The sequence below is a fragment of the Struthio camelus genome, chromosome 13 (genome assembly GCF_040807025.1).
Source record: "Struthio camelus isolate bStrCam1 chromosome 13, bStrCam1.hap1, whole genome shotgun sequence".
NCBI lineage: Eukaryota > Metazoa > Chordata > Aves > Struthioniformes > Struthionidae > Struthio > Struthio camelus.
In genome coordinates this window covers 1438045-1455893 of record NC_090954.1, presented here as the reverse complement: position 1 = coordinate 1455893, position 17849 = coordinate 1438045, and the positions used below count along the sequence as shown (strand labels likewise).

The 17849-nt window shown below is 43.6% G+C and overlaps 1 protein-coding gene across 4 annotated transcripts in view; it reads left to right on the top strand.

Moving 5' to 3' along the window:
• KCTD16 (potassium channel tetramerization domain containing 16) overlaps positions 1-17849 on the top strand; it is a 106747-nt gene that overhangs the window by 4567 nt on the left and 84331 nt on the right. For 2 of the 4 annotated variants that reach the window (XR_011143997.1, XM_009678714.2), the window contains exons 1-2: positions 5173-5670; positions 5941-7079. Coding sequence is in view for 3 of the 4 variants with exons in the window: in XM_009678714.2 (XP_009677009.2) it covers positions 6248-7079 (832 nt within the window). In the remaining variant the exon portion in view is untranslated. Of the gene's footprint in view, positions 1-5172; positions 5671-5940; positions 7080-17849 lie in introns of those variants that run through there. The other 2 variants (XM_068960020.1, XM_068960019.1) reach the window with 2 other exon arrangements.

The following is a 17849-nucleotide window of genomic DNA, read 5'->3' as shown; positions in this document are numbered from 1 at the left end:
AACAAACTCTCCCGCCCCATTTAGAGTTTTCCTTTTGCACCTGAGAGCTGAAGTTATTGCCTTAGGATAGGGTAAGTCCTTGCTCCAGGTATGTGCAGGTATAGTTTTCACACAGCTCTTTCCCTTCTGTCTGGTGCTGATAGGGGGCTCTCCCTATTTTCCCTTGGGACACACTCATATTTGAAGCTCCTTGTGCACACCATGACTTCCAAAATCAGGATGACAGCCACTGAAGCGTGAGACAGCTCCATTTTTTTTTCATGCTAGAGAAGAGAGTCGGAACCCCCCCAAAACCTCTGCGTATAAACTGGGCTGCATATAAACAGCCTGTCTCACCGTGTTTAGTGGCATAACCTGGTCGCATGGTAAGCCACCAAACACTCTGTGGCCTCCACAAGCCCTTTATTGAGGGACCAGCTCTAGCTGCACGTGAACTTCTGGACAGGGGATGTGCTTTTGCAAGACGCCTTGAAATGGATCCAAGATGGAAGAACAAAAATGCTAAGAAAATTAGTGTATGGATTATACAGTGCCTACATTATACAAAGATACTACCCAGTGAGGAGCAAACTTTCTTTTAGCTGCAACATTAAAAACCACACTACATTGACACCAGTGTAAATAATAAGAATTTGAAAAGGACTTTTTGAAACGTGGGAAGAAGGGAAAAAGGAGGAAAAGTCTGCTGAAGCAGGGTTTGTTCCATCAAAACTTGCAAGAGAGAAAGAAAGTCCCTTACAAAAAGGGTAATAGAAAACAATTTGGCGGGGGGGGGTTAACTAATCCTAGGATTCTTATGTGAGTGCCGTTGAGGTCTCTGTCTGCCTATACATGCTAGGATGTACTGAAGTGTCATAGACCCACAGGATTGTGCTGCCGACTGTTTTGTGGAACAGCGTCCATAAAGTCCTAGAAGATTTGTCAATGTTGGATATATCAATTCCTGGTCAAAATATTATCCGATTGTTATTATTCAAATCAGTGGAACGTGACTCCACTTACTGTAAGTTTTTGAAAATCTAGGGCCCTGTGCAGTGAGTTTGCTTTGCATTTGGTGTTTGAGAATAGAAGCATATAGTTTTCTTTGCAGAAGCAGTGCCCACACCCTGTATGTTACATAATGGGAAAAAAAAATGTTTTCACGTGTCTTCTATTTGAATTGTCTGCCTTACACCATGCCCACATGCTGAGCAGCTGTAAAAGCCATTCTTCTTTGCCTTTTCTGATGAAAACTGTATAATGCTTTACTATCTATTTTTTAATAAGCCCCTACCTATGGCATTCGTTCTTTTTTTGCTAGCAGATCCTCTTTGGGGGGAGATTCTGCCATTTAGGGTTTCTGTATGCTTTTTCTTCAAAGTGAAAGATTTGTTAAGGACTTCTTATTCATACATACTGCTGGATTTCAACAGATGAATTTTCGCTCTGTGTAATTCACACTGCTGCATCAATGGATAATGTGTTAGTTTTACTCAATATCATACTTTTTCTTGCCTGGCTCAGTTCTTGGGTACAGAGTTTCCAGGGCTACCTTAGAGATGCAAGAACACGCTTCTCTAGGAGTTGGATACAACTTTTACAAAAATGTCTAGATTAAAGGGCTGCTATTCAGCAACAGCCTGGAAATTGTTCCTTCCAGGGCTCTTCTGCCATTCTGTGGTACAGATTTAGAGTGGATTGGAAGTCTGACTGGAAGTGCCAGCAAATGCCTACGGGGCTTGGTGTCTGATTCTCAGGGAAACCAATATCCCTTTGCAGTGCTCTGACAATCAGCAAGAATCGGGCCTCATACATCTTAACTCAGATATGTTGTGTTCTCTTTCTTTACCTTGCTACCTTTCGCAGTAATTGCACAGTTCTCTGTGGTTTGATGCCGTCATGTCCTGAAAACAGTGCATGAAAACGTTGGCTCAGTATTGAGATATGAGACTGCTGAGGAACGTTGCAACATTGCAGCATCTGTGGCTGAAGACTCCTTCGGTGGCACCTTGAAGTCATTTCTGAATCAAAGTGTAAGGCTAGGACTGGAAGTACTATTTTTCTTTCTTTTTCATTTTAACTATTGTGTGTAAAAATCTGTAGAGATCAAGTTCCCACTGGCCTTTAGCTGAAACCTGTCCAAAGTCCAACTTAGAATTTTTTTCTTCCCAGAATTACTCCTTCAGTTTCTGCTCAAAATTATTTCCTGCTTCTCAGAGTGCCTTAAAGTTCTGTATAGTGTGGCTAAATGCTGATAAACAGCTTCTACATTTCTCATTATATGTGGGTGACTTGCTTCATATTTATAGCCTGTGTATTTGCACTGTGAGATGCAAAGGTGATATGTATACATATCGTTGCTACTATAGACTTAGCTAAATACTACCCTTCTTTCTCATATTCATTGCTGCTTCTTTTTAGAGAGACCTTTTTTTAGCACCCACAAAATTTGATGAAGTCAGTTGTCCCATGATTTCCTGAAAGCCTGAGTGCTAATATATCACTTTGTCATAAGGAATGACCTCAAATCTGTGACTGATGTCACAGCATTAGTATATTGGATTTAAGCATAGCTCTGCTGTGATTTTTGGAACGTAAACTTTAAGCTTGGGCTAAATTTTCCTCTAGCTGCATTGAAGGTTATGCTGGCATCTGTTAAAAGTGGAACATACTTCGTCTTCCGCCTTTTGATAGATGCTGCTTTTCTTTTCCATCAGAGAACTATAGCTGGATTTCAGATGAGCTACTTTAGTTTTGCAGCTGAGTAGGTAAGATCCTTAATGTGGTCCTGACACATATTTTACATTTAGGTCACCAGTGTATTTGGCCCAGATTTTGAAGTTTCACTCTTTTCAGGCTGCATTTTGATGAATTTGGCCAATGTCTTGTATTTAGCAGGGAAGCATTTTGTGATGCTTATACTACGGAAGTCACTGCATCAAAGGAAATTATGTTATATTATGGTAAAACAGTTGGAACCTCCTGTGTAAAGAAATAAGAGTATGACTTGAATTTCTTTCATTTATTATTTGAAAAGTGCAGATGCATTTCTAAAGCTGTTGTGATTAAAATTCTGAGGTATTCGTTCTCTTCAAAGGGCAAATCTGATTATAATTTTTCAAAAAGACTTAGAGCTTAAATGCCTCAGTATTTGCTAATCACATGGTATCCATGTCACAGTGCTTCACAGAACTTTGTCAGGAATCACGATTTTTTTTACAAGACTCTCTTATCACCAAGCCATTCTGTAAGCAGCCTGAACATTAGACTTACTGTGTTGTTTCCTCTGTGCCCCCTAAACGTCTATCCCAGGTAATCTGTAATGTCCATCTTGGTGATTCAGATTTTAATCATACTATGTAATCACAAATGGCTTTCTTTGGTCCTTGTTTGTATAGGAGCAATTTTTACTGACCAGAGTGAACTGATCTAACGCTTCAGTCCTGCCAAAAAAACATTGCTGGTCTTATGAAAACTGGTCTAAATATTATTACAGCATATTAACTAGTATTAATAACTAAAATATTTGAAATTTTTCATGCAAGACTCCTTCCTCTGAATAGGGGCAGTACTAATGAGATTAAATCCCAAGGGAGGCCTATCTTTTAATCTGAGTGGTCATGGAGATGTTCAAGTCTGTTTGTCTGGACTGTACCAGACTTTTAAAAATGTACCGCAAACATCTAAATTAACATGTTCTCACATCACACCTTTAAACCCTCATTCTAGGGGTTATGGAGCACCTGTCAAGTACTTCTTCAGCTGGTCTGCAGAAACTGCAACCAAAGATGTGCAGACTTTGTCATATCTCTTTCCAAGATACAATTTGCAGCCTCTATAGTATTCCCAGCTTCTGTTGGTTTGAGAATTTTAAGTCACATCCAGACGTCAGATACAGAACCTTGACTCGGGAGCCTAGCCATTGCTTCTGAATTAATGAACTAGGTAAAAATCAAGGATTTGATTAACTGTTTAACTGTCAGGTTTGAGTTCGAAAATCTCTTACGTATACAAATTACGATTCCTCCTTTAGCCTTTAAACACTGTACTTTTAAAATTACCATGTTGCATTTTTAAAATATTTATTGTTTAATTATGCCTATGTTTTCAGAAGAATCTCACTGAAGTATGTACAACTCAAGTGCAATCAGCAAAAATTAACTGGGCATGGTAATTCCTGCACAAAAAAAAAATCACTCTTAAAACTTTGCTTTCCGGTTTTGGTTAATGTTTGAATAGAAGACTTTATTTTATCATACACTTATCACTCTGAGGAACATATTTCTGCCTAAAATTGATGTGTGCAAAACACAAAACTGGACTTTTCCAATACAAATACATTGCACCTTCACCTGGTCAGTGCAAGACGTCATCTTGTGTCGGAGGGATATTTAATCGGTTTTTATGACTTAATTTTAGCTGATGTTTTGTGTCGCGCTTATTTAACGCGAGGCATACGCCTAACGCTCTGCGGAGCAGAACCGGGCCGGGGTGCTGGGTTTAGCGGGCTGGAGCCTCACCGCCCCCGGTGCTCCCCGAGCCGCGGCTTCCCGGTTATTTTTCAGCTCCTTTTTGCGCGCAGCGCTTGGCCTGGTCAGAGCAGCTGGGAAAACCCGAGGAGGAGCCGGCGCGGACGCGAGGTGGCAGTGCCGGCGCGTCCAGGGCGCCCGGGTTGCGCGGGCGGGAGCGCGGTGCGGAGCTTCTGCCGCTGTCCCGTCCGTTCCCCCCCCCCCCCCCCGGCACAGAGCGGGACGAGGACAGAGGGGGCGCGGAGCGGGTCCGCTGCGCGCCGCGTCCGCCTGTCCGTGCCGGCGCCGCGGGCTGTTGCTGGCGGTGGGGGGCAGCGCCCCGGGCGAGCCCCTCCGCGGCGCTCCGCGGCTCTTCCGCAGCGCCCGCCGGCGCAGCCACCACCGCCGCCGGCGCGGGCGCCGTGCGCAGGCTGCGCGCAGAAGCGACGCGGCAGAAACTTGTCCGAACTTCGGGGCCGGCGCGAGGCGCTGCCGCGGGGCCGCCCCGGCCGCCGGCCCGCGCCAAGCTGCGCGCGGCCGCGCAGCGCCTCCCGCGCGACTTGCGCGGGCGGAGCGAGGCGGCGGCGGCGGCCGGGCGCGCCCCGCGGCGCCGGCCCTACTCCTTTAAGATGATGTAATCGGCGCTTCCCCGCACTGCCGGGGCCGCGCAGCGGCAGCGGCGGCCGGCGCGGGGCGCAGCGCAGCGCAGCTCGGCGGGGCGGAGCGGAGCGGAGCGGAGCGGAGCGCGGCCCTGCTCTGCCCTGCCCTGCCCTGCTCTGCTCTGCCCGCCGCCGGCATGGGCGCGCCGCCCGTCCGCCGGCCCCGCGCTTTCTGCAAGTCATCCGCGCCGGTGCCCGCCGGAGCGCCTGCCCGCGCTCGCCCCTGCCCCTCTCCTCGGGAGCCCGGCTGGATTGATCTGGGGTTCTGTGCCTTTTTTTTTTTTCCCTCCCCCATCTTGCTGTGTGTGTTGGTTTCTCTCATCACCTGCTATGGTTAACTTTCCTGTGACTCGGTTTAACTCTTCAGAGCTACATGGATGTTGCTAGAGCGCTTTCCTTGCCTTCGCTGTCCCTTGCTGGGGTTGGATTTGATACTAACTGGACTGTGTGAGCCCCTGTTTGTGTTCTGAGTGTTTTGAAATGTTGCTTTCCTTTCCAAGAGCTATGCGTTGCTTGTAACCCAGGTAAGACCCGATGCTCCCGTTCCGTCATCTGCATGTCTAAATTAGATGTTTGTTTAGAGATGAAGTAGGTATTTTCTTTAAAACTGGAGGTTTGTAGGTAGTCCCCGCATGGATTAGTACTTGTGAGAAAGAAAAAGAGAACTTGCCAAACCAGATCTATTTAGCAGGAGATCTAACTTAGGTTTCTAAACTAATCTGCTTTTTTCTGTTACAACTTTTACGATGCCTTGAAAATTAATGTATGTCTTATTTTGTTTTCCCTTTTAACAGATCTGTGAATGATCATAGGCTTGGCGTGACCTTGATTTTGATGGCTTTATTGGAAGATCTAATGATATGATTGCATTTCATGAACTGATTGCTCTCCAGCCTCTATGGCTTAGGGTGTAAGCCACTTCTGCCACTCAGTCACTCATGGACAATTCAGATTTTTTTTTAAACGAACCTTTTGGCTTTTTTTCTTTCCTCACTTCTCCTTTTCCCCCCATTTCTCCTTAATGTCAGGAGCCTTATTCTGTGCTCTGATGTGATTGATCATCCTCCTGCTCGCTGCTGCTAATTTCTTTTTTAAAGTGCAATGGCTCTAAGTGGCAACTGCAGGACTTACCTCCCTCCGAGAGAGCAGGGGACTGGTCTGCTCTCCTTCCCGGAGGTAGTGGAGCTGAATGTGGGTGGCCAGGTTTACTTCACTCGCCATTCCACCTTGGTTGGCACCCCTCACTCCCTGCTCTGGAAAATGTTCACCCCAAAGAGAGACACAGCCAACGATCTAGCCAAGGACTCCAAAGGAAGATTCTTCATCGACAGAGATGGTTTCCTTTTCCGCTATATTCTGGACTATCTCAGGGACAAGCAGGTGGTTCTGCCTGACCACTTCCCAGAGAAGGGAAGGCTCAAGAGGGAGGCTGAGTATTTCCAGCTCCCGGACTTGGTCAAACTCTTGACTCCTGATGACATCAAGCAAAGCCCTGATGATTATTACCACAGTGACTACGAAGAGGTCTCCCAAAGCAGTGACACGAGAATCTGCCCACCCTCCTCGCTCCTACCATCTGATCGGAAGTGGGGATTCATTACCATTGGGTACCGGGGGTCGTGCACTATTGGCAGGGAGAGTCAAGCAGATGCCAAATTCAGGAGGGTCCCAAGGATTTTGGTTTGTGGAAGGATTGCTCTGGTCAAAGAGGTCTTTGGAGAAAGTTTGAATGAGAGCAGAGACCCAGATAGGGCTCCGGAAAGGTACACCTCCAGGTTTTATCTCAAGTTCAAGCACCTGGAGAGGGCTTTCGACATGCTGTCCGAATGTGGATTCCACATGGTGGCCTGTAACTCCTCTGTGACGGCTTCCTTTGTCAATCAGTACACAGACGACAAGGTCTGGTCCAGCTACACTGAATACGTCTTCTACCGTAAGTACAAGAAATTTCTCAGGGAAAAATAGTTACGTGTTCCCAGTCTGTCTCCTCTGCTGTCTGAATGATTCTCAAAGCACAAACAGCCCAGATTACCTTATATCTGTGCGGACTGGAGCCTTGTTTTGATCCAGGGGGATATACTTTGGTTTAAGCTTTCAAATTGTAAACTTATGCTGAACTCAATGGCATGGTCTTGGCTAGGTGGCAGCACAGACTGCCAAAACACCCCATCCCTGAGCTGAAGGATGCCGCTGTCTTTGGCTGTGTAAATCGGCCATCTGACTGCCTTGCACGCTTCCTGAGTATGTGCTGGATGCAATGTAAGCCTTGCAAACACACTGCGGATTTAATTACAGAAAACCTTCAAATGAGATTCAATTTACAAAGGTAATGGCTGCTTGATAATAGTCAAGCACAGTCAGCCAAGCCATCTGTCAGCAAACCTGACACACTTCCACGCAGGGAAGGGAAAACAAAATCCCGTCCCCCGGCTGCTTTTCAACAGGGAGCATTCTCGGAGCCAGCCGATGTGCTCTGAAATGAAGGCTCAGTGCAGAGAGAGGCAAGTTGCTGTATCTTGTTATGCAACACGCCTATGAAAAACAAACTATCCTCATAATGTGAAGTATCTGCGCTGCTTACTGCAATCACATCAGATCACATACTGTTGTAGCAATTTTAGCTGATAGCTCTAGCAGGTTCATTAACTTTCTAAGTTGATATTCAGGTAGAGGCACTGTTACCAGTGGTAACACGAGGGTAATTTTAATTCTACAATTCTGTATCAGAAAATCATTCCACAACTGCTGTGCTTAAAGTGCTTAAATATTCAAGAGGTTTGTGAGGTTGTGTTCATCTGTTTTCATTTCAAAAGGGTGAAGGATGGAACATTTCCCAGGTCCATTTGTACAAATGGGCTTTAGCCAGCTGCTGCTTTGGACAGAGGGATTTAAAGAAGGATAATAACTGCTTTGCCTGCAGACCTGCTATGCTGTGTGCGATGGTTGCAGTTAGTATGCTCAGTAACGTGGAGAGCTGACACGAGTTTTAGATAAAAGATGTATCAGAAAATGAATAGTTTGTACGCCATCTACTTTTATGCTTAGGCTCAACAGGCAGACCTAATCTACTTATGTAATGATGCTTGAGTTAGCGTTCTGAAAAGCCATCTGTATTTTTGACATGCATAGGTTTACTTAAAATTAGTTTTCTAGCTGGACTTCTCAGCACAATAGTTCAAAGGTCTTGGATCCACAGCACAATAGTTCAAAAGTCTTGGATCCACTTATATTCACACTAAGGTGGATGATTCCTATAATTAGGCATCTTTGCAATTGTACACAAGGTATAGGGGGAGGGGAGAATTAATATATTTAAAGGAATGGACTGGAGCAAGTTGTATTTAAATTAAAATCAGAAAAAATATAAATTATTTATAGAAACAAGGGTTTAATAATTGAAGAGAGGCCCAAAATAGATGTTACATGCATGAATTAACAAGCACAGACTACTGATGTTCAAATGACTTCTTTACCATCAAGGATTGCTAGTTGCTTCCATATCATTTCAGTTAGGGTTAGATACTGAGATGAAAGGTACCTTTGAAATTTTGGAAAGAGAAAGTCTGTAGTAGGGGTCATGCAGTCTTCCTTCACCAATACAGAAAAAGCCCAATCCAATTAAAGTTCCTGGAAGGACTCTTGTCTCATTCAACAGGCTTTGAATTTGGCTTAAATCGATCTTGTGGATTTTTGACATTGATGGAGTGTCAAAGGGTCCTTCCTTAGGTAAAAACTAAACTAGTGACCGTGATGCCAGATCACTCTCCTTTATCCAGATCCAAATCTTACTGTTATGTTTTGTTCCATTTGCTCTTTGCTGTGACAGAGTCGTTGGGTTGCAGAGCTGCTACAGCTGCTTATCTGTAGCCTGGTTGCAGCCAGGCTTGATATAAAAGCAGGCACAAGACCTATCGAATTCACCAAGAGTGGAAGCAGCCCTTCTTATCAAAGCTCCAAAAGTCATTTCATTTTAAATTTTGAGGACCAGTAGAGTTGACACCTGGCTTTCTAGTGGAACATTACAACTTCTCCACAGCTGCTTAGCCATAATTTTTTGATTAGAAGCTGCTAACTGCACCTGTATAAGCATTAATTCATCAAGCTGTTGTGGTCAGGTTAATGGGCGTAGATATGAGAGGTGACTAACACAACTGGTTAGATATATGTAAAGGTGTTCTTTGTAGAGCAGCTTGGTATCTTCTGTGAAATGGATAGCTGAGGTGCTCTTCAGAGCTGGGAAAAGATAATTATTTTCAGAAAGAGGTAGGACAGAGGGAGGCAGATTTCACTGTTACACCAAATATATGGTATGCTCCAAATACTACCCAGAAGCTAAATGCCTATTGTTGGCATGAAGATAAGGAATATTCGGCGTGTGCAATCCATTTGAAAGAAGATCGAATGGACTGAAGGGAATATAATCTGTGCAGCTACTCACATGGGTACAGTGTATGCTGTTAACAAAATAGTGTGATTAATACTGTATGGCATGTTCTCCCCTTGTTCAGATGGAGGTGCTATTAAGGCTAATGGGAGATTCGTGTTCTCTGTGGAGGAAATTTTCCCGAAATGCAGGGCTCGCAGAAAGCATCCAGTACATCCCGTACAACCTGCAGCTGTTCTGCTGAGGGGGTGGTGAGATGGGCTGCAAGGCAGGTACACAGCGTGACAGTGCAGTCCTCAGCGCAGCTGGGCTCTACTCCCGTTTCAGATAGGCCAATGCAAAGGAGAGTTTGGAGACAGTCTGTGTTGATACATTAGGGCCTTAATTAAATGGTTCTGTGAAATGCAATTTCTGTATAGGGAGTAGGTGGAGTCACAGCCTATGTTCCTGCTCACAGGTAGAGTGTGAGTTGAGGTTGTGCTCATCCATTTTCTTTATTCCCTCCAGTTTCTCTTACGTCAAGGAAGATTGCTTAGATTTTATATTGGCTAAGGCTGGCTTTCTGACTTCAATATTTCTGTTTTTTTCTCTTTCCTGTTTTGATGATCTTGAAGGAGAAGCTCATCTCCAAACATTTTCGTTTTTTGAAGAGGGTGATAGCCTGTGCTTGGATCATCATTTTAAAATATTTTCAATCTTTACAATGGGATGAATCAGCATCTGTTAAATGTTGGGCTGTTTAAAGCATAAGGGCTGGATCAGCCTTTTGTCGCCTGACCCCATTTCTGACTTCACAGTGGCGGATGCATCTCCTCCACCACCTTCTGTAAGTCCAAGCCAGCGCTTTACCTTGGCTCCAGCTTTGCAGCATTGCCAGTACTGTGGGCTACAGTCTCACCCATGGACGTTGTGAGTGCCAGAGCGAGTAGTACTAAACAACAGGCTGGGAACAGAGAAGGCTTCCAAAAGTAGGTCAGCCACACCTGCTGTGTGCATGCGTCTCTTCAGAGTAGCTAGAAATTCAGGTGCAGAGGCACAGCAAAGTGGGATGGGATGCAGAAAAACAGCATCTCAACCCCTGTCTACATATTGCTATTGCCACAGAGAGCCCTGGTGTCACATTCCTCCTCTCTGCTTGTCCGTGGCTGATACTGTAATTGGCTCTCAAAACAGTTCCTAGTACAGTGGGGAGAAAATCTTGACTGTAATGTATTGTGTCAAACCCCCTTCCTTTACTCTCATGGCTCCCTGCACAGCTGTGGGTAGCACCAATACGTAGTGCAGGCAGCTTGCACCACAAGAGCAGGTTGCCCTCTGCTCAACTGGAGCAATGAAAACTAGGGGGGAGAAGAGAGCTACTGTGCAGAAAGGAACAAATATGTAAAAAGTACAGATATGAGGAAAGTTACACATGCCTTGGTGAGAAAGAGCTGGGAAAAAGGCGGAGGGAAAGACTGACAACCACACTAAGGCGCAGTGGGGGAGAATTTGTTAGGTATGTCAAGCGTTCGATTTATCCCAAATATTTTCCCACAACAACCGGGTTGAGAGGGGTTGACAAAGCACCTTCAAGTTCACTAACAGAAAAGAATACAGAGATTTGGACAGGCAGCTGTCCCTACAACTGTCCCTACTGGTCCTAAAGTCATGTTTCAAAGTTTGGGCAAGTGTAGGAAAATCAGGCGAATTTCCTTAAGCTTTGCCATGTGCCAGCCACTTCGTAGCTGCACGCTTGGAGCTGCTCAAGCGCCTAAAGTTCAGAGGAAACTTTGAGGCAGTCCTGGCACTGTATGTCTGTAAGCCGAAAATTAAGTGACCAGCTTCTTGCTCCTGACGGACGTGCTCTGCCTCCACTCACTGTAGTGACGGCTGTAAATTCTGGCCATGTTCTCACCTTACTCTTTCAAGAAAATGCTGGTTGACTGTGGTTTTCACTTGCTGGTAGGAGCCTGATCTGCCGAGGTGGTTGAGAAGTAGACTTCAGATTATCCTGGGGAAAACAGAGTGGGGCTATGCAGGAGAAAAGATAAATCCCAAATGATGCCTTCTACGAATGCACGCTTGATGGCCTTTCATGGGAAATGCATATCTGGGATCATCCCTGTGTCTCTCGTACAGCATGTTCTACCTGAGATCACTGTAACCTGCTGAAGCCTGACACTTCGTACTTGTGAACAGAGCTAAAAGATCCCATACTAATGTACATAGCGCTGACTCATAAGTGAATTGTATGGTAGAAGTTTGACTAGGAAAATGGAATGTTCTTGCTCGGTGACACCTACAGCTGTGCTGTCAAACGAGTTAGATGATACAGAAGATAAATTTTACCTATTTTTTTCTCCCTTTATACTGATACTGTTGTATTTTCTAATAGTTTCTCCTGTCTGATTTTAAATCAGTGAAGATCAGAATGACCCAAAAGATTAAAAAAAAATCAAATCCAAAGAATAATACAGTATTCGGTTCCTGTTGACGCGAGATGTTCTTGTTTACAGCGAGTTTTTGTCATCACCAATGAATCTGGTCCATCATGCTGAATAAAAATCTCCCTAAACTCTCTAAAGTTTCTCTCCTGCACTTAGTCAGGGTGGAGAGTAATTAGCCCTGTCTGTTAGCATACTCATGCGAGTCACGAGGACCTTGCTCATAGGTCTTTTGATCAGACTTGGGTGATGGTTGAATTTTTTTCCAGTTCGTCATGCCACACTGAAAAGCTTGCAGAGGTTGATTAGAGGCATTCCGCAGATGACCAAAGCTATTGTTGATTAGAAACCAATAGTGTCAAATCTGATTATTATTACCAGTCTAAAAATCTTCAGCTCAAAGATTAACTGAAGCAAAACTTGGCAAAAAGGGTAGTTTACTCTCCTTCCTTAAAAAAGGATATAGGACTCGGAGTTGATTCCACCAATGTATAGATAAAGTTGTTGGGGAACTGGTAAGGATGGCCTTTGGGTGCTGGCCTTTGTCTCTAGCCAGTATTCACTGCATGGATGGTTTTTCTATATGTCTGTTCGGATATGGTCTTCTTTGACTTGAAAGTTTGGTAGAGATGTTTGGCATGAATACATAGATCTAATACCTTGCTGCTCTAGAGTACCACTTAACAGTGCAAATCCTCCAGCTGCCACAATATCTGTTCAACATCTCCACAGATTTATTGCAGTGGAAAACATGTAATAGCATGGCCTGAGTTCATGTAGGCCTCTGCTGTGGGAGGGGGTTTGTAAGCTGTTGTGTCAGTTTTGGTCTGGTTAGCTTGCTGTGTGTACGAACACACGAACACACGGGACTTGCCGGGCCTTTCATATGGCCTCTCCGTGAGGCTCTCTGCATTTTAGCAGAAGTTGCTTCATCATGCAGGGTCATATGCTGCCATCAGTTTTAAACAAATCTTCATAAAAAGTGGATTCTAGGACCTTTGTGGAGAACTCCTTCAGAATTCAACCGAGATGAAGTCAACAGGAGATCTAGACTCTTCTAGGATTTAACACTGAAGGCCTGTAAAAATCAATAAAGGGCTAGCTCCATGTCTGTTCAGTCGTCCTAGAGAACATGGAAAACGTATAGTTCTTAATCTTTATAGCAGCGCTGACAAAAAATAAGTTGATAATCTATACTTTTCCATATAAACATTGTGTCTTTTTGTTTGAAAAAGGTTAAAAATGGTAACTACTTGGCACTGCACATCTGCTGTGTGCCTCAGCTCACGCTGCTTATCTTGATGACAGGAGCTTTACTGGTATATTTTTTTCCTTGTCAGCAATTCAGAGAAACCCAAACTTCAGGAAGGTGAGATCGTTTATTTTTGGAATGGGAGTCTCCAGCAGAATTTTGGACAATTTTTTTTAATGACATGAAAGTCGGGTACCGGGGAGTTAATGGGAGGATTCCCACTGAATTCAGTGAACTGAGTGCCTGCCCCTAGGAGCAGAGAGGATTCACGGCCTTACTGCTCCTGGCAGCCACATTTGTTGCTCTAGAATTAACAGGTATTAAACTGAAGGCAGAATCTCATCTGTGAAGTTTTTATTGGGGCTGCTTTGTAATCCAGAAGGCGACTCTAATGACTGAATGATTAGCCAAGGAGGGCTGGCGTTCAGAAAAAAATCTGCATATTTTAAATTGCAATCCAATCACTTCTGAACTGGATGTTATCCAGGGACACCGCATGAGATCCCCCAATATCATTTTGGTAGACTGACTGATCAGAAGAGAATCTTACTGTAATAAAAATAGATAGCTATCTGTGAGCTATTTTTCCTCAGTGTCCTGGGAAGATCTGGGGACAAGGAGCCCCATGCTGTGCGCTCTGAATCCCTGCAGAGGGAGAATTCCAGGTGCAGGGCTCCTCCGAGCGCACCAGATGACAGGCGGAACGGTGACAGTCGCTTAGTGCCGTTTGGGTTGTTCTCTGCAGACCAGTGTACAACTGCTCCCAACAGCCAGATTTCTAGAGCTTTATGCAGTCTGATTAGTTCAGATGTTTTTTGAAATTTGCTGAAATTTGTCATTGTGTTTCTTATGAAAAACAAAATCAGAAAGAGCAAAGGAGTATAAACAAGAAAACATAACACATATTTGTGGTTCAGTGAAAAATGAGCAACATATTGTATATACAGACAAACATTTCATTGCAGCATTTTTTTTAACCATCCTGGGTTAGTTTAAATTTATAGCCACTACATTTTCTCAGTTTCTTCCTTTTTTGGCTTTTCAAGTTCAGAGCTAACATATAGTAAATATGGAGACAAGAAACCAATCTTGAATTACATCTTTGCAAAGAATAAGAGTATTCTTTTATGAATCTCACTCAAAAACATATTTTTGTAAAGGAAGGAAATAGACTTCCAGTGAGTTAGAGTTGGTGGAATTGCTTAAATTATCTCTAAAATGGACTGGCGGATGAGTAGGCCGTGCCAAAGAGTACTGCTTTAGTGAGTTTACCCTGCTACTTTCAGAGGATGTGCTCAAGTTAATACTGGAATAAAATAAAACCTCTCTGCCATTATTTTGCCTTCTTAATTTTAAGCCAAATGCTTAAATTACATACATTTCAGCTATACTATGTTAGAGTAACTCTTAAGGAACAATAGAGGTTGAGCTGCAAATGTGATCATGTGATAAAGCCTATTACTGTGCTGATTTGGGGAGTGCTGAACACCCATAATACCTCTTAAGTCCATAAAGATTCAGTTCTGATGACTAATAGGTAATATAAAAGCTTAATGCCTAAGATAAAGTCTGCCTTTAATGTTCAAGTGTAGGAGGCCTCCTATTTATTTCGGTGCTAATGGCCCTTACTAAAGCCTTACTAGGAACTCTGGACTTTTCTTTTGGAATGGATGTCCTTTGTTTTTTTTTTCTCTGCTAATAGGAGAATGAAGAATGAAGAATAAACTGCAGCATGCTGGGCATCAGAGAACTGCGTTGTATTAGTCTAATAATGCTTAAAAGACAGCTAGTATTTTAGCATTGTGCTAATCCTTTTTACGTTTTGATAGCTAGCTATGAACATTGTTGAAATACCCATAGATATAAACTGTTCAATTACACTGTGATCCTGTTGACCACTTCTTACTGAATATCGGTCACGCAAAGTGCCGTGCTGTGCGTGAGCCGAGCACTGGTGGGAGCACTCTACAGCTGGGGCAACTGAGCAGGCTTAGGAAGAAGGTTCATAAATTCCCGACGTTAATAATTTGCTAGTGCTTCTTCTGAATCTACTAGCAAAGCGATTAGCAATTTGTAGGAGCTGATTGATTAGCTGCTAAGGCAGCTAAAAAAATCTCCTAACAAAAATATAATGAGGAAAAAACCCTGGCCATCTTGGTTTCTAATCCATCCTGAAACCCTTGTCTACAAAGAACTGTGTTTAGTGAGTACTGCGTCTCAGCCGTCAGTGGAGTGCCCTGCTTGCTTTCTTTTTGCCCCCAAGACTGTCCAAGCGTTGTGAGCCTGGCCGGGGAGAAGGGACAGTGCCAGGGTGGTGTGCCGGCTGCCCTCGGAGCGGGGCTGCGGCGAGAAGCTCCTCGGGGCAGCGCTGGGTCTGCCCAAAGGGATGGGACGGGAGGGCGGCATCGTTTCCCCTCAGCAACAGCACTTCGGTCCCTGTTACTGGGGATTTTTCTCTAGAGCGAGCATAGGAATTTCTTCAGTGTATAGGGGGAGCTTAAGGAAAAGTGACTGCTGTTCAAGCTGTAACCGTTCTTAAAACGTTCTTAAAACGTTTGTTCCCTTTATAGGATGAAAGCATTCGTAGGCACATTCGCCTTACGCCTTCGCTTCTGACGACTCCCGGCTCTCAGTGTGCTTTAGCAGTAGCCTTTTATAACTGTGGAGATATGTGGTAATTCGAAAGCTTCAAAAACCAAACTTTTTTATGTCATAATTTGAAAATCTGTATAGCTGTGCTCCAGACGCAGGGATCAGGAGTTTGATTCTTTTCCATGCTTGAAATCAGAGATTCTGAGGGAACAGCAGCGTGTCGAGTGCTCTCATGCTAGCTCTGAACTCAGATCATGTTTGGGAATGGAGTTCTGGCATTTCCCAGCGTGCCTTAATCTTTGGCCAGGTCCTATAAGCCAAATTTAAAGAAAAATTCTCCTCTTTGCATATTTTGGCAGAGCCTTATTCTTGTTTTAGGAACTTCAGACTGAGTTTACATCAAACTAAATCAAAGTATATTTTTACAGCAGAATTAAATCCGGGTGAAACAGAACCCAGTGAAACATGCTGATTTTGACTAAATATTGCACTTTTAATATTCTCAGTGCCAAAAACTCAGAGCAAAACTTGAGTGAGCAAAAATGTGCCATCGGAGAGCTTGCAGAAATGTTTATTTGTGCTCCTGTGAGGGAAATTTTACTGACCTTTTCTAAGCTCAGAGCTTTCATTGCTAACTTAGGAAAATTCAACATTTTGTTCCACATTTCAAAGGCTAATCCCAACACTGGAAAGTAAAGGTGGCTTTTTGCAAATTTACTATTTGTATACTCATACAAAAATGGGATTACTGATCATCAGCTAAGCTAAATCTAACACGTGTATCCAGAATGCATGCATTCAGATCAAATTTGAACAGATTTTTGTCTTGCAGTGTCATTATCTTAGGAGCTGCCGTGGCAAATGAGCCAGTTGTTGATCATTTCTCAAAAGATGGGTTCCTTCTATCTTACTAATTCCATGATTACATACCGTAGTCTGAGTACATTTTTCCATCTGATTTACCCCTCTGTCACTCCTGCAGTTTTTGGATAGAATGACTCTCTCTGGACCCTGCCATCACTAGACTGTAGGTGAGAGAGGTTTTGTATCCGTGATGTGACTGAATTCTTTCATTCCCTTGGACACTGTTTAACCTAAACCACTTGCAGCCCAAGAGTGTCTTTACTTTCCATGGTGGAGCCACAGTTATCAAGATGGGAAGGCATGTGTTTTCTAACTTTAGGGGGGAGGGGTGTAGTTTCTAGGTGCTCTTGATTTCTTTCGTTTGTTCTCATTTCAGGAGAAAAAATCCTCTATTCTCTGAAGTCAATGCATTTATATTATGTGAGGAATAATTCATTCCTTTCCTTAAACGCAGAGTTTGCAGATAGAAAGCTGGTTTGCTTTCCCTTGAGTAGGCAAAGAATATTTAAATGCGGATGCTGATAAAAATGCTTTTGTCAATAAAGATTTGATTAAAGAATCTGTTGCTATAAAGAGTCCCATAGGTGAAGGCAGAAATCAGAAGATCATTTTTTGCAAAGAGACTGAAAAGCTAGTTCGTGCTTGCGCTGTGAGAATTTCCACAGCTCAGTGACATCCCCGCTGGTGCGGAGTCCTGGGGGGGAGGCCAGACTCCTCCTCCTGATCATTAGGTTCCTTCATGCAATCTCCAGGGTGGCTTTTTGCTAAGATCAGCGCGCCACTGCCTCCCAAGAGAAAGATGTTTCTGATTTCAGAAGTCCAATGAACATTTTCCCGTGTTATCGTGAAGATGGGGGATTTAGTAGCAATATTTATTCTATACACTCGGCAAGGGTTTTGATGCCCTTCATGATGGAAATAAATAAATAAATATAATAAATTCCTTCCCTTGAGAACAATATTTTCACACTATTTGTACGTAAAATGGAAATGGATGTTACAGCTTGTTTTTTCCTGTTTTATATGTGTTCCATTTTTTTCTGTTCGTAGGCTGGGTGATGAATACAACTGAATGTACGTCACATTTTTAAGATGAAACCAAACTGCTCGGGTGTGGAATTAGGCAGACCGTTTTTATCATACCATGGTAATGTGCTATCCATGGAGCCTGGCAGATCTTCTGGAGAT